General features: G+C 33.0%; 5 protein-coding genes across 6 annotated transcripts; 3 read left to right on the forward strand and 2 right to left on the reverse strand.

The window, feature by feature from the left end:
• Positions 1–3319: 3319 nt before the first annotated feature.
• LOC140983147 (protein yippee-like) lies at positions 3320–5406 on the forward strand. Its single transcript, XM_073450069.1, has 6 exons — positions 3320–3478; positions 3685–3784; positions 4358–4401; positions 4707–4815; positions 4904–4959; positions 5135–5406. The coding sequence occupies exons 2-6, from the start codon at positions 3689–3691 to the stop codon at positions 5217–5219; spliced, it is 390 nt and encodes a 129-aa protein (XP_073306170.1). The 5' UTR covers positions 3320–3478; positions 3685–3688; the 3' UTR covers positions 5220–5406.
• Positions 5407–5907: 501 nt separating this feature from the next.
• Positions 5908–8106, forward strand: LOC140982835 (thioredoxin-like protein HCF164, chloroplastic). The gene is made up of 4 exons (XM_073449588.1): positions 5908–6179; positions 6311–6586; positions 7228–7331; positions 7579–8106. The coding sequence occupies exons 1-4, from the start codon at positions 5994–5996 to the stop codon at positions 7859–7861; spliced, it is 849 nt and encodes a 282-aa protein (XP_073305689.1). The 5' UTR covers positions 5908–5993; the 3' UTR covers positions 7862–8106.
• A 255-nt stretch (positions 8107–8361) lies between these two features.
• On the reverse strand, positions 8362–11083 carry LOC140982834 (pentatricopeptide repeat-containing protein At5g13270, chloroplastic). The gene has a single exon (XM_073449586.1). It carries the CDS (start codon positions 10932–10934, stop codon positions 8652–8654), a length of 2283 nt encoding a protein of 760 aa, XP_073305687.1. The 5' UTR covers positions 10935–11083; the 3' UTR covers positions 8362–8651.
• A 102-nt stretch (positions 11084–11185) lies between these two features.
• LOC140982235 (uncharacterized) lies at positions 11186–13908 on the reverse strand. 2 transcript variants are annotated; one of them, XM_073448666.1, is made up of 5 exons: positions 13675–13908; positions 13472–13567; positions 13008–13133; positions 12363–12531; positions 11186–11608 (listed from the first exon to the last, which is right to left on the reverse strand). In XM_073448666.1, exons 1-5 carry the CDS (start codon positions 13696–13698, stop codon positions 11385–11387), a joined length of 639 nt encoding a protein of 212 aa, XP_073304767.1. In that variant the 5' UTR covers positions 13699–13908; the 3' UTR covers positions 11186–11384. The 2 variants fall into 2 exon arrangements, with proteins under 2 accessions (XP_073304767.1, XP_073304766.1); XM_073448665.1 differs by having other exon boundaries at positions 11186–11611.
• Positions 13909–16354: 2446 nt separating this feature from the next.
• On the forward strand, positions 16355–21278 carry LOC140981970 (eukaryotic translation initiation factor 3 subunit F-like). The gene is made up of 6 exons (XM_073448383.1): positions 16355–16617; positions 18398–18477; positions 19024–19253; positions 19942–20062; positions 20144–20258; positions 20755–21278. Exons 1-6 carry the CDS (start codon positions 16396–16398, stop codon positions 20842–20844), a joined length of 858 nt encoding a protein of 285 aa, XP_073304484.1. The 5' UTR covers positions 16355–16395; the 3' UTR covers positions 20845–21278.
• The last annotated feature ends 4354 nt before the right edge of the window (positions 21279–25632 follow it).

A 25632-nucleotide genomic window follows, 5' to 3' on the forward strand; every position in this document is an offset into this window, starting at 1 on the left:
TTTGAAGCAAAAACCGAGTTTATGAACGATTTTGTTCATATGTTTTTTTTTAAAAGCTAACATATGTGGTATTTGATATTTACATTGTACTATTTAATTTTATGTTAAAAAATGAATTCATTAAATTTTTTTTTTAGTACAATTATGATATTGTTACGAACTACAAAAATATAATATAATTGCATGTACTACTGACGGGACTTGAATATAGATCCGATATTTGCTTATCTTGGGCAAAAGAAAGTTCAAATAAACAACTAAATGGACCTAAATAAATTAAGAAAATTAATCATAATTAGTCTGATTCGAACATGAGACTAATAATCTCAGTGTCTCGATCTAACTATTTGGTCAATGCCTATTCGACAGATTCATTATTCTGGATTCCATTTCTCATTCTATTTTTAAAAAGTAAAACGGCGTACATGCTCGATACCGCTTGAAATAGTAAAAATTAAATTTTACTTAAAAAATCACAATCTAAAAAAAACTTTCAAACCAAACTGTATATAGCAATTCAAGTTTGAATTTTAGCAAAAAATAATCCAGACTGCACGGTGATCACCTATCTAACTGTATTGATTATGTTGGGAGGTGCAAAATTGGTGGAATATATACGATACAACATGGATGAGCCCACTATCCCTGGCCCATCCTTAGTCCAAATGGAAGACAAGTCCATCAAGTGTCCATGTAATCTCCTATAAATACCAGGTTTGAGTATTCAGTTAGGGGATTCACTACATTATTTTTTCAGCAGCACCATTAGCTGCTCCCCTTTATATCATCAGTCTCTGACTTGAGCGTCGGAGGGGCTACGCCGAGACACCCTCCTGGCCCCCTTCTAACGGTCTTATTCGTGATTTAAGGCTCAGGACAATTTCGAAACATGCGTCTGGATTAGTGACGCTTGCTGGAATCGGACTCTAAATTTTCCGTGAGTATCAAAGCCATTACCCCTGGCCCATCCCTAACCCAAATGGAAGACAAGTCCATCAAGGGCCCGTGTATTCTCCTATAAATACCAGGTTTGAGTATTCAGTTTAGAGATTCACTACATTACTTTTTCAGCAGCACCCTTAGCTGCTCCCCTTTATATCCTCAGTCTATAACTTGAGCGTCGGAGGGGCTACGCCGAGACACCCTCCCGTCCCCCTTCTAACGGTCTTATTCGTGATTTCAAGCTCAAGACAATTTCGAAACCTGCGTCTGGATTAGCGACGCTTGCTGGAATCGGACCTTAAATTTTCTGTGAGTATCAATATATGTGGTGAAAAATAATTGAGAATATATCAATGATATCTGTTGTTATTTTTTTTATTTTGAAATAAATCCATGATATTATTTATGGAGAAATGGAAAATGGGGCCTGACACACACACACACACACATATATCAAAATTAGGAATAGGTCTCTTGTGAGACGGTCTCACGAATATTTATCTGTTAGACGGGTCAACCCTATCGATATTCACAATAAAAAATAATACTCTTAGCATAAAATGTAATACTTTTCATGGATGACCCAAATAAAAGATTCGACCAACGAAATTGATCCGTAAGATCGTCTCAAAAGAGTTTTTGTGCAAAATTAGAAAAACCATTATAAAATTCCACTTACATTATCATATTGCATTTTAAAATATCAAATGAAAAAAATAAATATATAAGCAGGACACATAAATTCTTGATATATGATTAAATTGTGGAGCAATTAGGATTGATATTAACCTTCGGTGTGTATTTCAAACACAAAATCATCCCCTTTAAATTCCGTATTTGGATTTGAGTTTGATGTACTCGTATAATATTTCAATTTCCATTAAAATGTAAGAAATACGGATTCAATGAAGTTGAGATGATACGTTCAAGAAACAAATTAAGAGATTAACAAAAAAAACTCATGCGAGATGGTCTAACGTGATAATTTAGTGAAACAGATATTTAGTCCGAATCAATTCATAAAAAATTATTATTTTCCACTTTAACTATGAATCGAGTTGACTTTTATCACGAAAATATATATATATGAGACGTATCACAAGATATCTGCTTATTGATTAATCAAAACAACACATATATTTCAATAATAAATTCTAGAATTCATTAGGACACAAAAAATTGGAAAATAATAATCAGACAGACTTTAAAAAGGCTAGAGCTTGGACGAAGCTATGTCAAAACGTCGGTTTCTTCTAAATAAATATTTGTGTCCTTTTTTCCCTGAATAGCTTCTGCTTCTTTGCCCTATTTTAATTGAACATCAATTTATATTAACTCCAACAACACCAAAAATAATGCATGCCAATAAATGCCAGCCAAGGAGCTGTTTTTCCAGTTCAAGATCAATGAAATAACCAGATAATATTTGGGCAGGAACTGTGGAAGCCATATTATTGGACACGTGGTGGCTTTTATCTTCACGTACATGGATATATAATTGATACTAGTTCATCGACACACGTCATATTATTTGTATATTTTTTATATAAAAATATATAATATCATTATTGTAAAAATAAATTAAAGTCTAATTGTAATTTGAAATTATGAATTAAAAAAATAAACCATGACATTGGAGTTTTTGTATTTATTATAGGTATTTTTTTATAATATAGTGGAGATTATTATATTGTGCTTGTCTCAACCCGATTAATCAACAACACATAATTCGAGCTTACACGAGTCATGTACTCGTCCCTTCAAACAAGCGAGAAAAAATATTTAATTTTTTAAATATCAATGTTTAATGTTCTTGATTTTTGATTGAACAAAAAAAAAAAAGATTTGCTAAAAGTCATGACAATTCACATGATTTATTTATTTATTTTTATCATGATGCAATCCACGATTATGTTTAGTGTGTATTAAGTAAACTAAATTTTCGGACTAGTATGATAGTTTTAAAATTATATTAGTCAGATAAATCATAATGGACAAATCACATACATGGTTTGTCTGAAAAATATTACTAAAAAAACTGAATTCATAATCAACTAATCTTTCACATACTCCACCAATTCCGACATCCATGTTTTCCTAAATTTNTGATTAACTGTCGTATTAAAAAAATAATATGTTATAAATGCAATGTATATAGGTGTGTATTAGACGCTAGTATATATTATGAAGATTTACATTTCATCGCATTTTTCCAAGTATAGGTTAGCACACGCTATAAATGTATTTTACTCGCAAATATTTATCTTCAAAACGTATATTTTAACAAATCGCTATCAAAGCGATAGATGTGCATCGTGCGGCTCATCTTCTTCCGACAAAAGCAAATACAAATGGCGTAAAATTGGAGACCCACCTAGGAAAAAAGCGTCAGGCATAAGAATGCGCATATACTGCCGCTGCCTCTATATTTCCATAGATATATCAGATAAATAGATTTTCTTGAAATCTGACAATTTAAAATTTCTCCCACCCGCATTTCTTGCACTTTCGGTTGTCCCATTACCCAATACCCAAGGTAAAATCTCACTACTTTGAAGTTTTCTAATGTCTTCAACTAACCAAGTGTTTTATTTTCTTTATTCATATGTTGTCCTGGTCCCTTTTATCAATTTATTGTTAAATGAATTCTCGAAACTTTAAACTGTACCCATTTTGCAAGTGGGTTGATTTTTGTTGTTCTTGATTTCCTTGACCTATTTATTTTCTCAATCGGAAAAAGAGAGAGATGGGTAGGATATTTGCGGTGACTCTTGAAGGGAAGATCTACAGTTGCAAGCACTGTGGGACTCACCTGGCTCTGAGTGAAGACATCGTCTCAAAGGTGAAAGGTCCATCATTTTTTCTTTCAAGATCGAATTTTTTCCCCTTGTTTTGTGAGTTGATGTACACTCTTGAATTGGCACTTTACTTTTGGTCTCGAGCATATTTATGGAATCTGTTGTTGGAATTGGATTATACAGTATCTGACTTTCTTTTTTCTTGGTTAAAATGAGACACTGTGAAATAATGCGGAAAGTGTGAGCGATATTTGATATTTACTCTATGCATTCCTTTTTGAACAACTGAGTGAAGATCAAGGAAATAAACAATGGTGGCAGTTGGAGTTTTAACTGGGAAGTGTTGCCTCCATGCTTTAATCATATGGTGCACATTTAGCTACACGTTGGTTTATTTCAATGAATGAATGATGCAGCTTGTTATACAAATCTTGCACTGTGATTAGGCCTTTTATGGATATAGATTTCCATTTTTTGTTTATCAATTTTGATTTCAGTGTGTGATAAAGTCCAATCTTTGGTTGTTTAATCTAATGGTGAAACGAGTTTTTAAGCATTGCATGTTTAGTTCGTTGGTCTTTTAACTATGTTCTTCCTTTTTTGATTCTTGGATCCAGTCTTTCCAATGCAAGCATGGGAAGGCTTATCTCTTCAGTAAGGCGTAAGTGTTTCTTGATCGGCTGTTGATGCTAATTAGACATGGAGCATATAGTTTTTCTTGGCGTCAAATGTACAAATTTGTAGATACCCTTTCATAAATGATTATAGATACGGCATTCATATTAAGCATTAAAGGCGAGCCGATACCGTATATTTGTGAACATTAAATTTAAACAGGAGCAAACTTGCGAAATGATTAGCATTGGCTTTCTAGTGGAGAAATGCTCCAAAAGCAAAGGAATGTGAAGAAATTTTACATTTGAACTTCGTTGTACATACAAACATTTGGATTGTTTCGTCGTGCAGTGTGAACGTTACGCTTGGGGAGAAAGTAGAGCGGATGATGATGACCGGAGGGCATGTGGTTGTTGACATCTTCTGTGTTTGCTGTGGGTCAATCGTTGGATGGAAATACGTAAGATTTATTGTCTCACAACTATGTAGCCTGTAGATCACATGTTAAGGCATTGTTGTCATATGAATATTTGTGTGATTATTCTCAGGAAATGGCTTATGAGAAGAACCAAAAGTACAAGGAAGGCAAATCAGTTCTTGAGCGGTCTGTTCCATGTCACTCACATTCGTAAAAAGCATCCCACATTACTCCTTAATGTTTTTTTCCCCTTAAAAAAAGAGCCATTTAACTCCCTTCTTGATAAGGGGCTAAAAATGCAATCATTTACTAGCATGGAACAGCTGCATGATTTTGAGACGAGTATTTTCGATTCTAACAGTTTCAAGATTTCGGGGCCGGATGGAAGTAATTATTGTGTTAGCCATGAAGCCTACACCGGAGGAAGCGACACTGACGATATTTGAATGAATTCGTAACATATCAAAATGTATCTTCAACTGTACATTCTCTGCCTTTCTTCTTGAACCCCCCCTGGATTCCTTTATTGGAAGTTATATCTACAATGTACATAGTCTTTAAAATGAGTTGTGAATGAAACAACAGTGGCCCTTCAATATACGTTATTTATGTGCAAAAAGGCTTTGATTTTTTATGATTGCCTAGATATAAATAAAATTTTGTAAATATTCAAGTTTTACCTTACAAAAAAAAACACAAAAACTCTTGTGAGACGGTCCACGGATCAATTTCGTAGGTCGAATCTCTTATTTGAGTCATCCATGAAAAAATATTACTTTTTATGTTAAGAGTATTACTTTTTATTGTGAATATTGGTAAGGTTGACCCGTCTCACAGATAAAGCTTCATGAGACCGTCTCACAAGTGACTTACTAAAAAAAAAAAAAAAAAAAAAGGTTTATCAACCGTTGTCACGAATGTCATTGCCAACACTACTCGATGATTGTGGAAGCTTGGTCTCGGGCGACTTTAGAGTTTGGATACATAAAATTTATGTTGATTAAAAAATATAGATAGATATTCTTTTCATAAAATTACCAATATAATTTTATAATAATTTTTAAATAATCAAATAAATATTTTTCTTGGAACAAATTTATATAACACAAAAATAGGTGGAGCCCACTACATTGTCATTAGTTGGATATCTGATATCTTTGAGGACTCCAACACGCCAAAAAATATTAACGAAGCAAACCAACGGCCAAGCTTCTGCTGCCATGGCTCGTGTTGCTTCAACTTCGACGGCAACTTTCCTTCCCAGACTCCATCCCCATTCTTTTCATATGCAGCATCAATCGCCTGCTCCTGTTAATTTCTCATTCCATTTGCAGAATAGAAATAACCGATTTCCCAGGCTTTTATGTCAAACCAATCCCGATGCAGCTGAATCTGCTACCTCAGAGGTTCATCGACTCAGTATTTGCCTTCAATTGAACTCGAAATTGGGCTGTTTTTTGAAATTTTTTGTTTCGTTTGTGGTTTGTGTATTTGGCTGCTGAAGTTTTTTTATTACATGATAACATTATTAGTGCAGGAAAAGCAGGTAGTAGAGCCTGGATCTGAAATCGACTCAAAAACAGCTGATACTGCTGTTTCGGAGAAAGCTCCAGCTCCAGCTCCAGCTCCAGCTCCAGCTCCAGCTCCAGCTCCACCAACTAGTCCAGGATTTCCCCAGTATCCAGACAAAAAATTTAATAGGGTGATTGCTGCAGTTTCAACTTTTGCAGCAGTTGGGCTTTTCCTATCGGCACGGCTCGACTTTGGGGTATCTTTGAAAGACCTCACCGCTGCAGCTTTGCCGTATGAAGAGGTTTGTTCAGTTGATATTTAAATGGAATATGCATTAGAACTTGATCTTGCTTTAAATGAAGTAGTTTAAATTTTAAAAATTTGGTTCTTAAAGAGTTAAGGTTTTGGATCTCAACTTGGTTATTTAACATTATGTAGAGTTATGTTTATCAATACCATGAGGAACGAATGTATGGGAGCTACTTTGAATTATGTAGATAGAAAGCTACATGTCACATTCTTCTGTTGAGGAAAATTTGAAAATTGCATATTGTGTTAATTATCATTTGATGAAGGTTTTGTTTAGATTGAATAATTTGAAAACAAGATCCCAAATCCATTTTAGTTTTATGGGTGCTTTCGAGATGAGATTTCATATATATCCCTACTCAATTTATGCTTTTGCATAAACAATTATAATGTATTTTATATGCACCTAATATTGGTAGCATCAAATGAAATCCGAGTTTCAAACCATTTCCTCAAATCAAATTCTTTCACCTAAATTCAGTCTTTCAATTAAATGCGGCGTAAGAGTTGAGCATCTGTTGTTTATTCTGCAGTGTGAATGTTGCGGCTTTCTTGAAATGCTACATCATATTATGCCTGCTTTATCCATCCATTTGCATCCCTTTTGTTATTTCTTCGGCTTTTTCTCTGTAGGCTCTATCAAATGGCAAACCTACTGTTGTGGAGTTCTATGCAGATTGGTGTGAAGTGTGTAGAGAATTAGCTCCAGAAGTGTACAAAGTGGAACAACAGTACAAGTAAATGATCTTTATACCCTTAAATGTCTTAATCTATAATCCCTCCTGTCATTTTGTCAGGGAATGTCGGCATTTAAGGTCGAACCACATAAATAATTTGTTATATTGTAATATCTTGTCGCTATATTTGCGCTATGTTATAATTTGACGGTTTTAGCATGATAGACTTTATTATGGCGGACAAATATTCTGTAACATATCGGATCACATGGTTTGTATTCTAAAAGGACTGTAATTTGGCATTCAGGGACCGAGTTAATTTTGTCATGCTGAATGTTGATAACACAAAGTGGGAACAAGAGCTTGACGAATTTGGTGTTGAGGGTATTCCCCATTTTGCATTCCTGGATAGAGATGGCAACGAAGAGGGTAATGTCGTAGGCCGTCTACCGAGAAAATACCTTTTCGAGAATGTTGATGCACTTGCTCGAGGTGAAGCAACGGTACCTCATGCTCGTGTTGTGGGACAATATTCGAGTACTGAAGCCAGAAAAGTTCGTCAAGTTGGCGATCCTAGAAGTCATGGTTAGGGACAGCTGGTGATCAGATCAGTAGCTACTAATTATCAAATTACATTTACACGTAATTTTCTTCTCAAATTGCAAAAATAAATGGTAATTTCAGTTTAAGCACACTGTAGGAAGTTGTAATTTACAAATGATATTTTCTTTGTAATCATACTATTTGAAGTTATAATTTATAAAGAACTTGAGCAAATCCAGGTTTATGAAAAAACAAGATGAATAAACATGTGATAATCGAGGTTAATCTCCAATTCACAAATACATTACTCGGGCACGTTAAATAGCTCGATACCTAAACTGCACGATCCCTTTTTCTAGGTGTGGCTGGTGTGCTGCATCTTTCTTGCACCATTATTTGTCCGTTCCTTCCTGCTTTTTGGGAATGTGAAGAGTTCATTTTCCAATTTCAAAACCATGTTAAACGAGCGTTTTATCAAGCTCTATCTTGCTTCTCACTCAAGTGTGCCTCAAATTTCACTAGAAAAATTTCAGGATTTGGTTATTGTTGTGTTGGATAGCTAATAAATAAATATTTTGTAAAAAACTAAGAACTTGGAAAAAGCCAAAACGAGGAAGCAACTAAATTTCCATCTATATTGATCAATGATCCCATAGGAGCTATCAGCTTCTCCAAGGCATCCAGGCTCAACTACATCAGAGGGTTTTGGGACGTAGTCTCCGGTTTCTGAAGTTTTTCTAATGGAAAATCTATTCAGTGGACAATCAATTTCATCGAACATATACGGCGTCTTCCTTTAAAATAATTTGAAATAACAGTATCAGATCGTCACAAAATTCACCAGTAATCACCACAGGAGCATCCTCCGGATTTGAAGTGATGGAATCTGTTAGAGTCTCTAACAACAATTGTTCGTCCTGTAACAAAAGATACATGTTTTGCAAAATCATGGCAATCTTTGCAAGCCCTGAGATTCTTGAAAACCGTGATGGGAGCGTTAGTTGGAAATGAGATGAGGCCAAATGCAATTGCAAGCCTCTCGCTGTGGATTAGAAGCTGTTCTTTACGCTCCGCCAAAATATTTGACAAATCATCTTCACTTAAAACTGCATTTTCTTGGCTAGAATCAGCAAATTTCAATTCCTCAAGTTTTGAGTAAATCTCTTTAGTTCGAGGATGGTGCTGATCACCCACTATAAATCGGTGTACCTTACCCTTAACAGTAATCCAGCTACAGCCAACTTCCTTTCGTAAGTCTCTTTCAGCCATCAGCTTTCTTACTCTTGCAGCCTCATCCCACCTACCACACAAAGCATGCAAGTTGAACATGAGAACATAAGCTGCAGTGTCGTTTGGATCCAGTTGAAGAAGCTTCTCAGCCGCAACTTTTCCCAGCTCAAAATTTTTGTGAATGGAGCACCCTCCTAAGAAACTTTTCCAGCTCATTACATCAGGTTCAAAAGGCATTGTGTATATCAATTCAAGTGCTTCATTTAGTAAACCAGCTCGAGAATAAATATCAATCATACAATCGTAATGACTAATTGTTGGCTCCACACCGTGCTCACCACTCATTGACTCTAGATACTGTTTGGCCTCTCCAACCAAACCAGCATGGCTACAAGCACTGAAAACTGCCACGAATGTAACAGCATTCGCCTTCACACCAGAAGCCTGCATCCTTCCAAAGAGAGATAAGGCTTCAAGAGCATCACCATGGTAGGCACAACCAGCAATCAAAGCAGTCCAAGCTACAGTGTCGGGTTCATCCATCGTTTCAAACACTTGATGGCCATCATCCATTCTTCCGCATTTGGCATACATAGTAATCAAGGCAGTCTCTCCATAAAGATTTGAAACCAAACCTCTTTTTATGGCATCTCCATGAGCTTGAGCACCTAAATTCAAGTCTGCTAATGCAGAGCACACTTGAAAGATGCTCGTGTATATAAATTCATTCAAAATAGCACCTTTATTTCTTAAAGAATTAAGCACCTTAACACACTTGTCAACTTCACCGATTTGGGAATAACCACGCAATATAGCACTCCAAGAAACATCATTTGGTTTCCTTACCTGCTCAAATGCCTGAGTAGCGGATTCAATATCTCCGCATTTGACGTAAAAATCCACAAGAGGCGTGCCTGCCGAGACCTCATTTTCCAACCCAAGTTTAACAATCGAAGTGTGAATTTGCTTCCCCATTTTACGATTGTTGAGCACGATGCATGCCTTTAGAGCAATCGAAAATACAAACTCATCCAGATGAACATCTTGAACCACCATCCTCTTGAGGTATATCAAGGCATCATCTTGCCTATCAGCTTGAGTACAACCCACCATCATTGTTGTCCATGTCACGGTATTCTTTTCCTGCATCAGCTTGAAACCTAACTCAGCGTCCTCAAGACACCCACATTTCGCATACATGTTACATATCGCAGTGTCCATAGCCACTTTTTTAGTCATCCCAGCCTTAATCACCTGACAGTGAATCTGTTTACCCAGCTCCAAATATGAAAAATTGGAAAACGATTTCAAAAGACTAATATAAACGGTAGGGTTAGCTTCAGTATCTGATTCTTGCATTTTCAAATATAATTCTAAAGCGTTCGTCAACAGACCTTCATTTACATAAGCAGATAGAAGTGTGAGCCACGAACCCAAAGTTCTTTCATCCATTTCATCAAACAAAGTACGAGCATCCTGAAAACTCCCGCAATCACAATACATCTGAAGCACATAATTTAAGACAGACGCGGGTGGGTTTTCCCCTAATCCATCGTGAATTGACTTTCCAAAGTGCAAGGACCTTAAATTTGCACATGCTTGAAGCAAGTGTTTGTATGATTGAGCGGCAACAGGAACATCACAACGCTGCATTTCAAGAAGGAATTCATGGGCTTCTTTCAGTTTTCCTTGCTCGGAAAGCGAAATCAAATGGACGTTTTCGAGTTTTCCCTCCTGAGTTTGGGGGGTTCTGGATGAAAAATTGTTGGATTTGAGAGAAACCCAAGAGGGAATTTGGGTGTAATTCGCAGTCCGAATGTTTGATATCTTGTCCGTGTAAGGAAGTGATGATTGCGGCAACGGCGGGTTGAGTAACTGGAGAATCCTCATTAATTTGAGCGCCTTGGTTGTAGGAATCAAAGTTGGTTTCTTTATCACTTATGCACTGGGATAACATTCATATCTAGGAATCTCCTCCTTTGTATGTAACATTTCTCAAATTTGATATATAAATAAAAAGATCCTTAATTTTAAATATTTTTTCTAAATAAAAAATAAATGAGATCAATATAATTGTTAAAAAAAATACACATATGACAAAAAAATGTAATTGATATTAGAAATTTTAACAGTACTACCTTTTCAGCTTTGGTTTGCAACTTAAATAGATAAATACTTGCTACTACATGCGACCTAGAGAGGTGGAGACAAGGGTCAAGAATTTAGGGTCCATCAAACTTTTCTTCTCCCCTTTTTCTAACTAAATTTGTTTACACGTTTGAAATCAATGTGTTTGATTTCATGTTGAAAATTAATTTTTAGATCAAAGAAACCAGTTGATCAGGCCGGATCCAAGTTTATGAAATCATTTGGCTCATCATCGTCATCGCTGTCGATCCATCCATAGCAAGGCCAATACCTTCTAGGTGGATGAGTATCGGTTGCTGGAGGAGAAGGAATCGATGATGAACTTTTCACTTTAAGTTGCAACCCGGTCTCAGAATCCCTAGCGGTTTTGCACGAAACGTTTTCCATTGTTCCAGTTGTTAGAACTTCAGAACCACCTTCTGCTTAGTAGAACAATTTTGAATTTATCAAGAGAAGTAATGGCATTAAATACATAATTCTTGCACATAAAACTATTTTCTTGAGTGTTTCTGATCACTCAACATTTTGCTCATAGTTACTCATCAGCCGTTGAAAAGCTTTGAGGTGTGCAGACCCAAGATTTGATGCAGAGGGTGTGAAGAAGGATTCTGAACTATACTTGCATTACTCATTAGTGTCAATCTAGGAGTTTGTACAAGCACTCACATTTCAGACATAGGAAATTCTGGGTATTTTATTTTATCCCTAAAAATGCAAATACTCTACATGTTTTAAGTTCATTTTCGTCAAAATTTAGTACTTGCACAAATAATACCTCTTTTTCTCATCCGATTCATATTTTGATATGAAAAAACATAGAAAATTAGAGCAATGAAACCAGACTCTAACACAGAGATATGCATCATTTAAAACGGCAAGAAGTTTTTTAGCTATGTCATCTTTCTAGCAACATTATTGGTTCTTTTCTATCTATGGTTTCTGGGAAAAAAAAGTTTATTGGTCATCACGTTCATAACTATGTTAAAAAATTTGCTCTGTCTCTTCTAGCTCAGTCTTATTTCTTACTCGGGCGTCTAAAACTTCATCTGATATATCCTGTGAGAAGATTCGAGTTGTGTTTAAGTTGAGTTGAAAGGTTACGAATAAGTATGTTATTAAAAACTATATAATGCTTCGAGAAAGCCCAGAAATTGGAAGTAACTCAATTACCATTAATGATGATCCCTGATGAAGCACCGATTTCCACAGGGGGTTCGGGATCTGCAGCTACAATATCAGAGGGATTTGGGGCATCTTCTTCACGTTTTTCATGTTGTTGAATATCTGGAAGTACTCTATTTGAAGCTATGCCTGATGTTCCTTCCTCCAAACAATTGTCCTGAAAACACAAATAGGCTACTATATGTGAAAATGAACCAGCAAGAGGGATTGAAAATTTACGGAAAGTATATGTGATTCTTCATGTTAACTTGTGATTTTTTTAAAGGCAAAGGATAGGGTCTTGATATATGAAGAAGCAAATCGATCTAAAGTATGTTATTACATTGGGATAATGTAACTGGCATTCGGTTTGATTTTTAACAGATTTCAACTTAACAACTTCGTTATCAAAATTATGGCCGCTGAACCCAACTTTTTATAATATTTCTATCCAAAGCCCATGAACATATTTTCCAAACTAGATGCACTGATCAATAATGCATGGCCTATATAATCAGAAGATGGACACTGAATCAAATAATAATATGTCAACTTTTGAAATAAAAAGCGAAGCCTACTTTCTCCCAATGTCATGTTATGAAAAATAGCAATTAAGAAAATGGGAATGGCTGTCATTTCTCATGTGAATTATACCTTGGATTTGTTTGCAACTTCTGTACCTTGCTCTTGATTAATTGCTACATCGTTAAGCATCACTTCAAGAAGCAAGGTATATGAAGCTTCTTCAATGACTGGCCATGCATCATTTCCATCGTAAACCTGAGAGACTCAAAACATAGTAAGTTATTTGATAAAACGATTTAAAGTCTTGATTTTTCTTCAATGAAGATTTTGGAATTCTAAAGCATATTGTTTACACAATGAAAAATATGAAATTTTTAATCTAAGTGAAAAAACAGATTTCACCCTAAAGAATGGATCATACATAATTTCAACTAGAATCCATGGGTTTGGTGAGTTTTGCTCAGATAAACATAAAATCACCAAAGTTTTATGCAATACTATATTTCTCAATCTACACCCTTTTTCAAAATAAAACACAAAACTAGCTAGGAACGATAAAATCAGGCAAAAAAACCCAAAATTTCACAATGTACCTTGATAAGTCCTTTCACTGCTTTTTTAACCTGCTTCTCTGTGAAACCTAACGGAGCCATGGCGTCCACCGCCGCGTCCATTCGTGTTAGACGAGGCTAAAAATCAACAAATGGAGAAGAAAAAAAATGCAAAAGAATAAAAAAAAGGTGAACAATAAACCGAAAATGAAAGAAAAAAGAAAACAAGGAATGAAAAGAAAAACATTTCTGGGTCTTCCTCTTCTCATCTGCGAAGGCCTTCTACACGCAGCGAAACGGCGGCGGAACACGGTGGCGTTTTGTTTGCTAAAAATGGGGCTCTGCGGAAGCCGGAGACCTCTGGCGACGTTTTGTATGCATGCTGGCTACTTTGTAAGCATGGAAATGGCTATGGACCCACTAATTCCACGTGTCCTTGTTTGGTTGGTCATGCTCTGTAAAAGCAGGGTTTATCTGGGCACCGATGAAAATGATTTGCTGGTACACTGTGCTGGTGTGGATGTACATTTTGTTTGCTTGATATATAGTTATGAATTAGACAAATTAAAATAAATTTTTTTATTGGAATAAATAAAAAGAATAAATTTCAAAACATAATAATTTTTGTTATAAATTTTTTTAGTGATATTGTTTCATAAATCAACTTTATGAGATGGATTCTGACCCGACCTATTAAAAATATTAGTTTTATGTTAAAAATATTATTTTCATCATAAAATAACAATTTTTTAGTTATGTTATTAAATAATATTGTGTAATATATGCTGATTTAAGTGAAAATATTACTTTTATATAAACAATGTTATTTTTCATCTTAGATATAGACTGAGTCTACTCATCTCAAAAAAATAAATATGTGAAACCATTGCATATAAAACCGATTGTTTTTGTTATTTTCAATTAAATAAATTTTCATATTTTTATCAACGACCATATAATCATATAAGAATATAAAAATATATATAAATATATTGTTGAAATTTAAAATACAAATAAAAATAGGATTGAAGATTTTTAAAAAAAGTTTTTGTCAGTGAAGTTATATAATTAGGATATAATTATAATTTTAAATAAGATTTCATCAAATTAATTAAAACTTAGTTAGTATAATCACCTCAATTTTAATTATATGATAATAAAATTAATTGATTATGCTATCTCTACACTAACGATATCAATCGACAAATTCAATGTTAAAATGACAAGCATATAAAAAAAAAAGATCAACCACGTGTCTTCTCGATTTTATAATTTCGTCGTAATATTTATAATCTCACCAACTACTGGAAATTTGTTACTCGTATATCAATAATATAAATTTCAAGTTGATTATCAAGTAATATAATATCATATGCAAAAAATTCTTATGATATAATCGAGTTCTTATCTGTCGATCATTCTTTATTTATTGAAAAAATCGCCAAACCACTCTCAATCGCTCGTAACCGCACTTCTACTATGACATAAAAAAATTCGCAATTAAAAAATATTTATAAAACCGAACTAAACATAATAATTCAATTTAAATTTATTGCAATTTTCTATTATTATTTACCCACCCTTCAAGATGTTTCCTTTCTTCAATACAAGTAAATTGCAAACAATAGAAATTATAGACCAAGAGCTGCAAGAAACAATTTCCACCTATTGTTTCCCAAATTGCTTATGCACAAACATTTTTTTTCTCTCGAAATCGTCATTGCGACTTATTTTCAATATCACAATTTTCAAATTGCACTATGATCCTTCACTAATTTATGTCAATTATTAATAATTAAATATAAAATTAAACATTTAATAAAATTTAAAAAATCTTACTTAAATTATTATTATAATTTCACACACAACGTATATGTATAATTTAGTAGTACTAATAATTTTTTTATAGGGGCAGCTGCCCATGAAATTTTAATAGATTTGCTCGTGCTATTAAGAACATTAGGTGTAATAATATAAAATAATAATATTTAATTTAAATTCATTTTAGAACCAATGCGCTTTTATCTAATAAAAATGATCACTTCATATATGATAAAAAGTTGAAATAAATTATATATTAAATGTAGAAAATAAAATAGATATGTTTATTAGTTGAATTTTATTTATGTTTTTCATTCTGTATTTTTTATTATGATAAACATATTCAAACCATAATATTCAAAAAAAATTCATTAAGTCAAAAACGTATTTTTTTAGAAAATAAATATATTCAAAAAGTTATTATAATCATTATTTATTTGAATATGTTTTAAAAAAAATAATGAGAAATTTGCAAAATATGCACAAATAAAATATATGATAAATATATAAACAAAGCAGGTATATTTTTCTTAATTTTTTTAATATAAATTTTAAATCATTTTTCATATCAACCACAATATTTTACTTGATCATTAGATTCTTTGAAAGGTTCAGCTAACTAATTTTTTTTCCCCATAAATTCATAATTATTATTTATTTGAATATTTTTTAAAAACACAAAATGAGAAATTTGCGAAGTATGCACAAAAAAGTATGTAAATAAATTAAACAACTAAATTGTAAAAAAACAATTAAATATTTTTTTAATCACAAAAAGCTTATGAGATCGTCTTACAAACAATTTTTTGACAAATCTCCGACTTGACTCATAAAAAAATTACTTTCTACTGTAGGTATAAACCAAATTGATTTGTCTAAAAAATATAGACTCGTGAAATTGTCTCACATGAAAATCACTATTTTTTATTTCGTGTATATTTTAAAATCAATTACAGATTCAACCATATTTTTAACTTAAAATTTTGTTCTTGGGCTAAACAAATTGGGCCAATTAATTAGGCCCAACCAGTTTCCACAAAGCCACGCCCCCTGTAAAACCCAGTCCCAATCCCCCACTGGCCACTGCATCTCCCTCTCTCCCTCTTACCGGCCACAGCATCTACAGCAGAAATCGATACGCAACAATGGCGTCTAGCGAACAAATTGTGCTGCAGTTCGGACCATCAGTGGCAATCCTATCGGCTAGAGTACATCCGCTGATTATATTCAACATCAGCGATTACTACGTGAGGCGACCCGACCAAGTTGATAGAGTCATCGGGACGCTTCTCGGTTGCGTTTTACCAGATGGAACCGTTGATATTCGTAACTCCTATGCCGTTCCTCACAATGAGTCTTCTGATCAGGTTCACCGCTTTCTTCAGTTTCTTGCTATTTTTTTTAAATGTATATGCATTTTAGTTGTGGGAAAAATTGAAATTAATGCATATGAAGTTTAAGGATCGGAAAGGTGGTTTATTTTTCCTTCTATACCGGGGAAGCATAGGCCTGTTGCCTGGGTCTGATAACGATTGAAGTTTCTACCTCAAATGGCCTCCTTAAGCTTGCCGTCTTAGTTACAGTTTTAAGCCCACTTTTCTCTGATTAAAAGAGAATTTTGGGTGGGTTATACCACTATAACTCTTGTATATCAGGGAAAGGTTCTTAGTTATCAAGGTCAGGGCTTAAAGCTCAAAGAGAAGCTCACGTTTTCCGGAATCAATACGGGAAAAAAAAACATTATCAGAAAAAATAAAAATAAAAATAAAATCAGAAGTGTTTGATTACAAAATGCTGTAAGAATTTAAGATAATAAAGGGATGAATTGAAGTGAAATATAAAATATGAGATGAAATATAATTGAAAATGAATGTTCTAAACCCGTAGTTGCCTCTATACAATTTTCTCTCCAGTATCCCAAGCGCTCGGCTAGTCCTCACACACAAAGATGAGAATGATATAAAGCTAACTTCTCTTTTCCTTTCTCTATACATTTCCGTCCCTAGATGGCCTCTCTTGTTTCTCCTAGTGTAAACCCGATGAATAACGACCCCTCCATTTTGTTCCTGCGAGCAGCTTGTCTTGGATTCTTTCCCTATTTTTTCTTTCAGGCCATGCGGGAGGCGGTGAGAGGCGATGCAAGGAGACATACAAGGTAGAGAGTTATGTCTAGGGCTTTAGCTTTTCTTGGCCAGAGAGCTATGGTTTAGGGGCTTAGCTTTTCTTTTTAAATTTTTTTTTTTGGGTTTCAGAGTGAAATCTCACTTTAGCACTGTGCAGAATTTTTTTTTTCAAAAAAGGCAGTGCCTTTTCCCTCAAGCGCAAAGCGTTTTTTGAGTTGAAGCACACCGAAGCGCGCACTTTATAGACATCGCGCGCTTCGGACTTGTCATAAGCTCAAGCCATGCATGCGCTTCGAGGTGCTTTGCGCTTAAGCTCAAGAAGCGCTCGCTTTTGACAAATATGAAAAGGTTATAGGATAAATCTATTAGTTTTTTTGTTTGTGTAGATTTACCAAATACAAGTTTCAAGTCTTTTTATATTTCGTGCAAAAAAATTTTATTGCTTCTTTTGTTTTCTTTTATGTTGTTGGCGGGATGAGAGTGTTTCTATGATGGAATTTTTGGCGGATTATGAGTGGTGATGGAACGACCATGGGCTATCCCGATCTTGGGCTCCCTCTGGGGTTTTTTCCTCTCTGAGTCATTCTCCAGTAAATGAGCTCCCTCTAGGGTCTTTTCTCTCATGACTTTCCCATGCACCATTATTCATATAATATCCACATCCCTCGAAAATGAGTTCATTTTGTCTCCCTAGCACTCAAACCTGCTAGCTCAATTGGTACCCAGTCTCATGAATTTAAGTACTTATCCTGAAGGTACCCACTCTCATGAATCTAAGTACTTATCCTGGAGGTCTTAGATTCGAGTGCTGTGGGAGGCGAAAGAAATAACTTTCCATGTGTGATATTCTGTGAGTGATAGCGTATGAGAAAGCCCGTGAGGGAGAAGGTCCCATATAGAGCTCGTTTACGGGAAAAGGCACAGAGGGAGCCCAAGATCGGGATAGCTCATGGTCGTTACAGGTAATATGGAGGCCCCTAGTATTTTTAAGTACTATTTTCCTTATTGGTTGACTTCATTATAGGTTGCTCTGGATATTGATTATCATAACAACATGTTGGCATCACACCAGAAGGTGAATCCAAAGGAAGTCATTGTTGGATGGTAGTTTTTTCTTCTCCTTATTGGTTGCTTTATCTGTTTGTATTGGCTGTCTATGTTTGATCATATTTGATGTCCACGGCTTCGAGAATTTCTTTGTCGTATGATGCGACATGTTTGTGATTTCACCATCCTTTGCCTCTTCCTTTTGGATTTGTATTCTTACTGTCGTGTCTAGTGTTTACTGTATTGCTATTTATATTTTTGCCTTTTCCCTTGATGATAACATGCTGAACTATTGACAGTACTTTGCATGGATACCGGTGCCAAATTATGGTTGTAATGAAATGCATATTTAGTTTGTCTTGTGAATGCTTTTCTATTCAACTCCTTGTTCATACTCTTGCTAGTACAATAATCTGATGATGACGTCACTCAATTTACTGAAGCCTATTACACAATGAATCACCTTTTTCATTGATTTCTTGCTTTTATATATTTATATTTATATGGAGTTTTCTTTTCTGAAGGATGAATAAGATTGCATGCCTTGGCTGCTGTGATGAAATTTCAGTTTATTTTCCGATTTTGGGTTGTTTATGTGGACAGGTTTTCAACTGGTTTTGGAGTCTCTGGCGGCAGTGCTTTGTTCCATGAGTTCTACTCTAGAGAAGTTACCAATCCTGTTCATTTGACTGTTGATACTGCATTTAGAAATGGGAAGGCCACAATCAAAGCTTTTGTTTCTACGAATTTATCTCTCGGGGATCGACAACTTGCTGCACAGTTTCAAGAAATTCCACTGGACCTTTGTATGATCGAGGCGGAGCAGATCGGATGTATGCGTCTCTCTGATCTCGTACTCCATAAATGCCCGTGAACTAGCATGTCTGAGCATGTGTGTTTTTTTTGCACAATAAATGCATGACGTTACCATACTACCTTCAAGATTTTATGTTTTTAAATCATTCTGATCTAGACAATTTTGGAGAAACTTCAGCGAATGGCTTTGATTGGTTCTGCACTATGGTGATGAAATGTGTGATTATTATTATTATTATTAATTTTTATGTAATACCACATGTGATACTGTGATAGAAAGCTTGATATGTAAAAATAAAAATTTGTGGACCTTTACTTCGTGGGCTTATGCTATTATGTGTGGCGTTGACACTTATATTTGATTAAGCAGTGGGTTTTTGGTTTGGATGATTATGTAGCTGCTCTTCATATAAAAAATGCTTCATGGTTAAAGACTTGAAGTGGTCGACTAGAGGAAGTAAACTGTTCATCTCAAATTTTGAATACTTCAAATTTTTCTATTTTTAATTTTTAGAATAATTTGTGAAATCTGGTTGCCCTCTCTCACACATAAGTGCATGATCATAATTTTTTTACATGAAACGATTCTACAAGTTACATGTCCTTGTCCTTATTGGTCTGTTTATTGTGGGATAATCTTTATTAGTTTAGCTTTACATACAGTATGTTTGTTTTGAAAATTTGATAGTTTTTGCTACATTGTAGTTGATGTGCTTAAACCAGCAAACGTGGATAAGCTTCCCAATGATCTTGAAGGAATGGAAGTATCGATGGAACACTTGCTTACTCTAATAGATGAAATCTACAAATATGTAGATGATGTTGTGGGAGATAGCTTCAAATTTCTTCTTATGTTCTAACTTTGAGCCCCTTTTTTCCTCTGAATGCTGTTTTTTGATCTCATTCAGGAAGGCCGCGTTGCCCCTCATAATGAAATTGGAAGACTCATATCTGATACCGTGGCATCTCTCCCTAAACTCCCTCCGCATGTCTTTGATAGGCTAATGAATAATAGCCTGCAGGTATGACTCTTATTACCAATTGTACCCGTCTTTTCTTAAGCAAATACTAGCTTCCATAGTTTCAGGTCATATTTTATTATCACATGATGCCAATTGTTCTTAAGATATCATCTATGGGGAATTTGAAGTTTGCAAGAGGAGAATGGAAAACATTGGATTCTTACTTAAACACAGTACAAGTACTTGGTAATGCTCAGGAAAGCAAAATCACCGTTATGCAGATCAATAATAAGATCGGTCAAAATTTAGCGAAATAAACCTTCTTAGTATGCATGGATTCTCCTATACAATCAGTGCTTGGAATGGGTGGACATTTAGTTAGATCAATGTTGTTTGTAGTGAAGTTGAAGAATTTTGGGAGTGGAGAGTCTAACGCCCCTCGACTAAACTTATACAAGGGATTGATATAAAAACTTCTATCCTACTTCTGTAGTAAAATCGAAGAATTTCTTTCATTGGGAATTGTCTTGTCTCACTACGAGTTATTTCCTTGCAGGATCAACTTCTCTTAGTTTATTTGTCTAGCATTACAAGAACACAACTCAGCTTAGCCGAAAAACTGAATACTGCTGCTCAGAGCCTGTAACAGACACAAATCTACTTCCAAGGAACTCAAATTCCATGTCAGTTCTTATACTCGCAATGACTTGACATTTGTTTGGTGGGCCTCATCATTCTGAAGGAAAAATACCCATGTTTTCAAGTATTTGCTTATGATCGTTTAGTGACCAAGATTTTACTTAGATTGTTATGTATGGAATAGTGATAAGATCTAGATAGTTGAGCTATTTATTGGCCTCTCTGACGAGTGACGAGAGACTGGTGATTTTGCCGTCTAAGACTGCTGATTGCCTGGTTGCCGGTTGGTTTCTTCCAAATTATTGTGTGATTCTGTGGCTCTCCTTAGTAATGCAATATTTGGTCCATCCATCAGAATACCAAATTGAAGATTAACATGATGATGTATTATCTTGTAATAATTTCATTGTTTACAATGCACGAGATTTCGGGGATTTTAATGATTTATTTGGCCCTATTCTTAGGTTAATCGTTGATGAAAATATCAGTTAACGTTCAACCTTACATAATTTTTTTTTAATATAATAGCTATCATTGAATATTTTATGAAAATAATGCTTTCAAGATTGGTGAACTAAACTTTTGTTTCGAAATTTGAATGAGAGGTATTATGGGCGTTGTCGATATGGTAATTATTTGCAATAATTAAGTGTCAAATTATGGCTTAATTGGTTTCATGTTATTTCATTTCAAGATTAATATTCATATGCCAAGCACCTAGTTTTTTTTTTTTTTTTTTTTTTTTTTTTTTTTTTTTTTTTTTTTTTTTTTTTTTTTTTTTTTTTTTTTTTTTTTTTTTTTTTTTTTTTTTTTTTTTTTTTTTTTTTTTTTTTTTTTTTTTTTTTTTTTTTTTTTTTTTTTTTTTTTTTTTTTTTTTTTTTTTTTTTTTTTTTTTTTTTTTTTTTTTTTTTTTTTTTTTTTTTTTTTTTTTTTTTTTTTTTTTTTTTTTTTTTTTTTTTTTTTTTTTTTTTTTTTTTTTTTTTTTTTTTTTTTTTTTTTTTTTTTTTTTTTTTTTTTTTTTTTTTTTTTTTTTTTTTTTTTTTTTTTTTTTTTTTTTTTTTTTTTTTTTTTTTTTTTTTTTTTTTTTTTTTTTTTTTTTTTTTTTTTTTTTTTTTTTTTTTTTTTTTTTTTTTTTTTTTTTTTTTTTTTTTTTTTTTTTTTTTTTTTTTTTTTTTTTTTTTTTTTTTTTTTTTTTTTTTTTTTTTTTTTTTTTTTTTTTTTTTTTTTTTTTTTTTTTTTTTTTTTTTTTTTTTTTTTTTTTTTTTTTTTTTTTTTTTTTTTTTTTTTTTTTTTTTTTTTTTTTTTTTTTTTTTTTTTTTTTTTTTTTTTTTTTTTTTTTTTTTTTTTTTTTTTTTTTTTTTTTTTTTTTTTTTTTTTTTTTTTTTTTTTTTTTTTTTTTTTTTTTTTTTTTTTTTTTTTTTTTTTTTTTTTTTTTTTTTTTTTTTTTTTTTTTTTTTTTTTTTTTTTTTTTTTTTTTTTTTTTTTTTTTTTTTTTTTTTTTTTTTTTTTTTTTTTTTTTTTTTTTTTTTTTTTTTTTTTTTTTTTTTTTTTTTTTTTTTTTTTTTTTTTTTTTTTTTTTTTTTTTTTATTTCGTTGGATGTACTATCTTGGATAACCAATGAACATAAAAAATAATTGTTGATCCCATAAAAATCACGGCCATTTGAGGATTAAAAATAAAATATCACAACGTTGATCTGGGAAATAGTAGTGTCGGAAAAAAAAGGTTTTAATAATGAGTAGGTCTCTTGTGAGACGGTCTCACGAATCTTTATCTGTGAGACGGGTCAACCCTACCGATATTCACAATAAAAGTAATACTTTTAGCATAAAAAGTAATACTTTTTCATGGATGACACAAATAAGAGATCTGTCTCACAAAATACGACCCGTGAGACCTTCTCACATAAGTTTTTGTCTTTAATAATAACATATTTATAGAGAGTTCGCACAAAAGAGTGGTGACAAAGATTAGTGGAGACAAGAAAGAAACCGACGGAAATTAGGGCTGCCTAGACTTCACGCCCATCCTTCCCTCTATTCCCATTAATTTTAGGCCAAACCTAAGAAAACTAAGTCTCCCCATTACTTTATTACACTTCTCGAATCTCACTGAAAAACATTTCCCCTCATTTATGTGAGCAAGTGGCCAGATGTGAAGGGTGGGTTTATATATATATTTGTATCTTTTTCTCGATTAAATTCATAGATTTTACCGTTGTATGTATAAGTTTATCGTTCCATTTACTCGATGAAATTTGCGGGAAAAAGGTTGGTATCGCTATCTATTTGGAGGAATGGAAAGGGACAAGTGAATCGGACGCATGACACTTTTATCCATCATAACTTTTGGTTCTTCCTATGAGTTTACATTTACTAATTCTATTAACAAATGACTCATCACTAATGGCATGTTATATATCCCTCCTTCTAATAAAAATATAATTATTACACGCGAATAAAAATTAAAAAAGACGATCGAGTTGCATTGAGCTCGAGCACGTACGACTCGTGCCTTAACGTTGAATCGAAATTAGTAAAAGAAGTGGTCAATATATATATATGAACTATGCAGGCTCAAGACTTGAGCACAATGGAAACAAGTCACTGCTAGAGCTTCATTATATTTTTAACCTTAAGATCAACCTCATATTTGAAAATTTTCAATTGTTTCTTTCAAACCTCAATGCTCAAACTTTCTACCTAGTTTGCACTTTGCAGCTGCATGCATTTTGTTTGATTCAGCAGTCAGGTTTCTTGTATAACTTTTCGTCAGAAGAATTGTCCAATTTTTGTATTTGTTTTATATTTGTAGGCAGAGCTGTACCTGTGGTTCACAGGGCCTGAGTCGATATGTTAAAAAAAATCTTGTTGTGATAAATAACTGGAAAGCTCAGTTTGTAAATTAAAAATAATCAAACAATAAATATAAGAAAAATATATTTTACGAGTTATATATTTATCTCTTTGCGATTTTTTTCTTCGTGCGCCACAACATCAACATGGCTATAACGTAATGCAGTGTCATATGAACAATTATATTGGAAAAAGATTGAAATTGACAAAAATTGTAAGATATGTTGCTAAAATTGAAATTTATCGATATAAACTATCAAAATAACAAAATGATAAATATAATGAACCAATATTGTAAAAATATATGATTTGTTTTAAATAATAAATATAATATTTTATTCAAGAAAATAAAAATAAAGATATGTAAAATAGGTAAGTATCACAATTTTTTGTATTTTATTTTTTGAAATGAGTCCAACTACTTAAATTCAAGAAAAGAGGCCAAATAATCGACAAGCATAAAAGTTTAACACATGAGTTGACACAAGATAAAGTAATAAATATATTGGACAAACATTACCAATTTATGTACACAAAATTTTTAAAAAATTTAATTAATGAGCCGTGTAGCTTTATTTTTTAGAGTCTACATAATTTGATTAAATCCAAAACGAACACAATCATCATATTTAATCATGTTTTCAATGGGCCAATGTCTATTTTTTTTAAATGTCCAATGCACATACTATTTATGTGTAGGATTTTGTTTTGGGCCCCTGTCAAGACCGGGCCCTGAAACGATGGTCTCTCTCGCCTCACAAGAGGTACGGCCATGTTTGTAGGTTATAATAACAAAAAAAACTATTCATCAAAATTAAAAATTGATAAACTTTCAAGTAGGGGTGAGCAAGATTTCGGTTAAACCGAATTAACCGACCGAACCGAGCCAATTCTGAAATTCGGTTCGGTTATTTCAGAAATTCGGTTTTCGAATTTAAAAAATTCGGTTATATCGGTTAATTCGGTTCGATTACGGTTTTTAAAATTTTGAAATCGGTTAACCGAATTAACCGATATAATAAATAATATTAATTAATAAATTTTATTATTTATCAATTTTTATATATATTTTAATTTTTAATTTTAAAATCAACCTTAATTTTAATTTTATAAAAAACATGTATTAATTGTGTTCAAACAAAACTTATACATTTGTGAGGTATGTGATTTTATGTTTTTATGTATTTGTGTAGATTGTAGTGTTCAAAAAAAATTACATATATTATTAAAGTCAAATCACAATTTTTTTAAAAATAATAGGTACCGATTTTAATTCAGTTCGGTTTTCATCGGTTATGAAAAATAATTCGGTCGATTCGGTTATGGCTAAATATTTCGGTTCGATTCGGTTATGACTAATTCGGTTCGATCGGTAACCGAACCGACCGAATGCTCACCCCCACTTTCAAGTACGGCGCTATGACGTAAGTCATTATAAGCTGCATGCAAGGTTGTCTTACAGATATACAAATCAAGTGATGAACAAAATAGGCAGGAGGTTTGAAGAAATTTACAAATTTTTTCCATATTATATATCTTAAAATGTATCTAACGACGAATATTTATCGAACATAACTCTTACATGAGAAGAAGTTTCTCTTACATGATACAGTGATCAAAAAACTTCATGAGAACTGAGTTGGTATTTGGTATATCTGAAGTTATTTTTTGCTATGCAAGTCGAATAAGTGAAGATAATAAGTTAATTTTTTTATTTATTTGAAGGCTGCAAAATGCATAGCCAAGCACAAAAGGACGAGGGAGTTTATTAGTATATTATGGAATTATTTATAGAGAATCCAAACATTCTCGGGACTTGTGGAAAGCACGCACAACAAATTGGCTGGTGGAATTTCTTAATTATTATAGAATCATGTGCCCATCAATCTTATTTATTATTATTATTATTATAATCATATAGATAGCATGAATCATATAG

This window comes from Primulina huaijiensis, chromosome 8 (assembly GCF_012295235.1).
Source record: "Primulina huaijiensis isolate GDHJ02 chromosome 8, ASM1229523v2, whole genome shotgun sequence".
Classification (NCBI taxonomy): domain Eukaryota; kingdom Viridiplantae; phylum Streptophyta; class Magnoliopsida; order Lamiales; family Gesneriaceae; genus Primulina; species Primulina huaijiensis.

Excerpts from the sequence above, each read along its gene's own strand:
- LOC140983147 (XM_073450069.1), top strand. The coding sequence starts at position 3,689 with ATGGGTAGGATATTTGCGGTGACTCTTGAAGGGAAGATCTACAGTTGC. Across the intron at positions 4,816-4,903 it reads CAATCGTTGGATGGAAATAC|GAAATGGCTTATGAGAAGAA; the intron begins GTAAGATTTATT and ends GATTATTCTCAG. Across the intron at positions 4,960-5,134 it reads GGCAAATCAGTTCTTGAGCG|TTTCAAGATTTCGGGGCCGG; the intron begins GTCTGTTCCATG and ends CGATTCTAACAG.
- LOC140982835 (XM_073449588.1), top strand. The coding sequence starts at position 5,994 with ATGGCTCGTGTTGCTTCAACTTCGACGGCAACTTTCCTTCCCAGACTC. Across the intron at positions 6,180-6,310 it reads CTGAATCTGCTACCTCAGAG|GAAAAGCAGGTAGTAGAGCC; the intron begins GTTCATCGACTC and ends TTATTAGTGCAG. Across the intron at positions 6,587-7,227 it reads CAGCTTTGCCGTATGAAGAG|GCTCTATCAAATGGCAAACC; the intron begins GTTTGTTCAGTT and ends TTTTCTCTGTAG.
- LOC140982834 (XM_073449586.1), bottom strand. The coding sequence starts at position 10,934 with ATGAGGATTCTCCAGTTACTCAACCCGCCGTTGCCGCAATCATCACTT.
- LOC140982235 (XM_073448665.1), bottom strand. The coding sequence starts at position 13,698 with ATGAGAAGAGGAAGACCCAGAAAT. Across the intron at positions 13,134-13,471 it reads CAGTGAAAGGACTTATCAAG|GTTTACGATGGAAATGATGC; the intron begins GTACATTGTGAA and ends TGAGTCTCTCAG. Across the intron at positions 11,612-12,362 it reads ATCAGGGATCATCATTAATG|AAGGTGGTTCTGAAGTTCTA; the intron begins GTAATTGAGTTA and ends TCTACTAAGCAG.
- LOC140981970 (XM_073448383.1), top strand. The coding sequence starts at position 16,396 with ATGGCGTCTAGCGAACAAATTGTGCTGCAGTTCGGACCATCAGTGGCA. Across the intron at positions 19,254-19,941 it reads CGAGGCGGAGCAGATCGGAT|TTGATGTGCTTAAACCAGCA; the intron begins GTATGCGTCTCT and ends GCTACATTGTAG. Across the intron at positions 20,259-20,754 it reads TAATGAATAATAGCCTGCAG|GATCAACTTCTCTTAGTTTA; the intron begins GTATGACTCTTA and ends ATTTCCTTGCAG.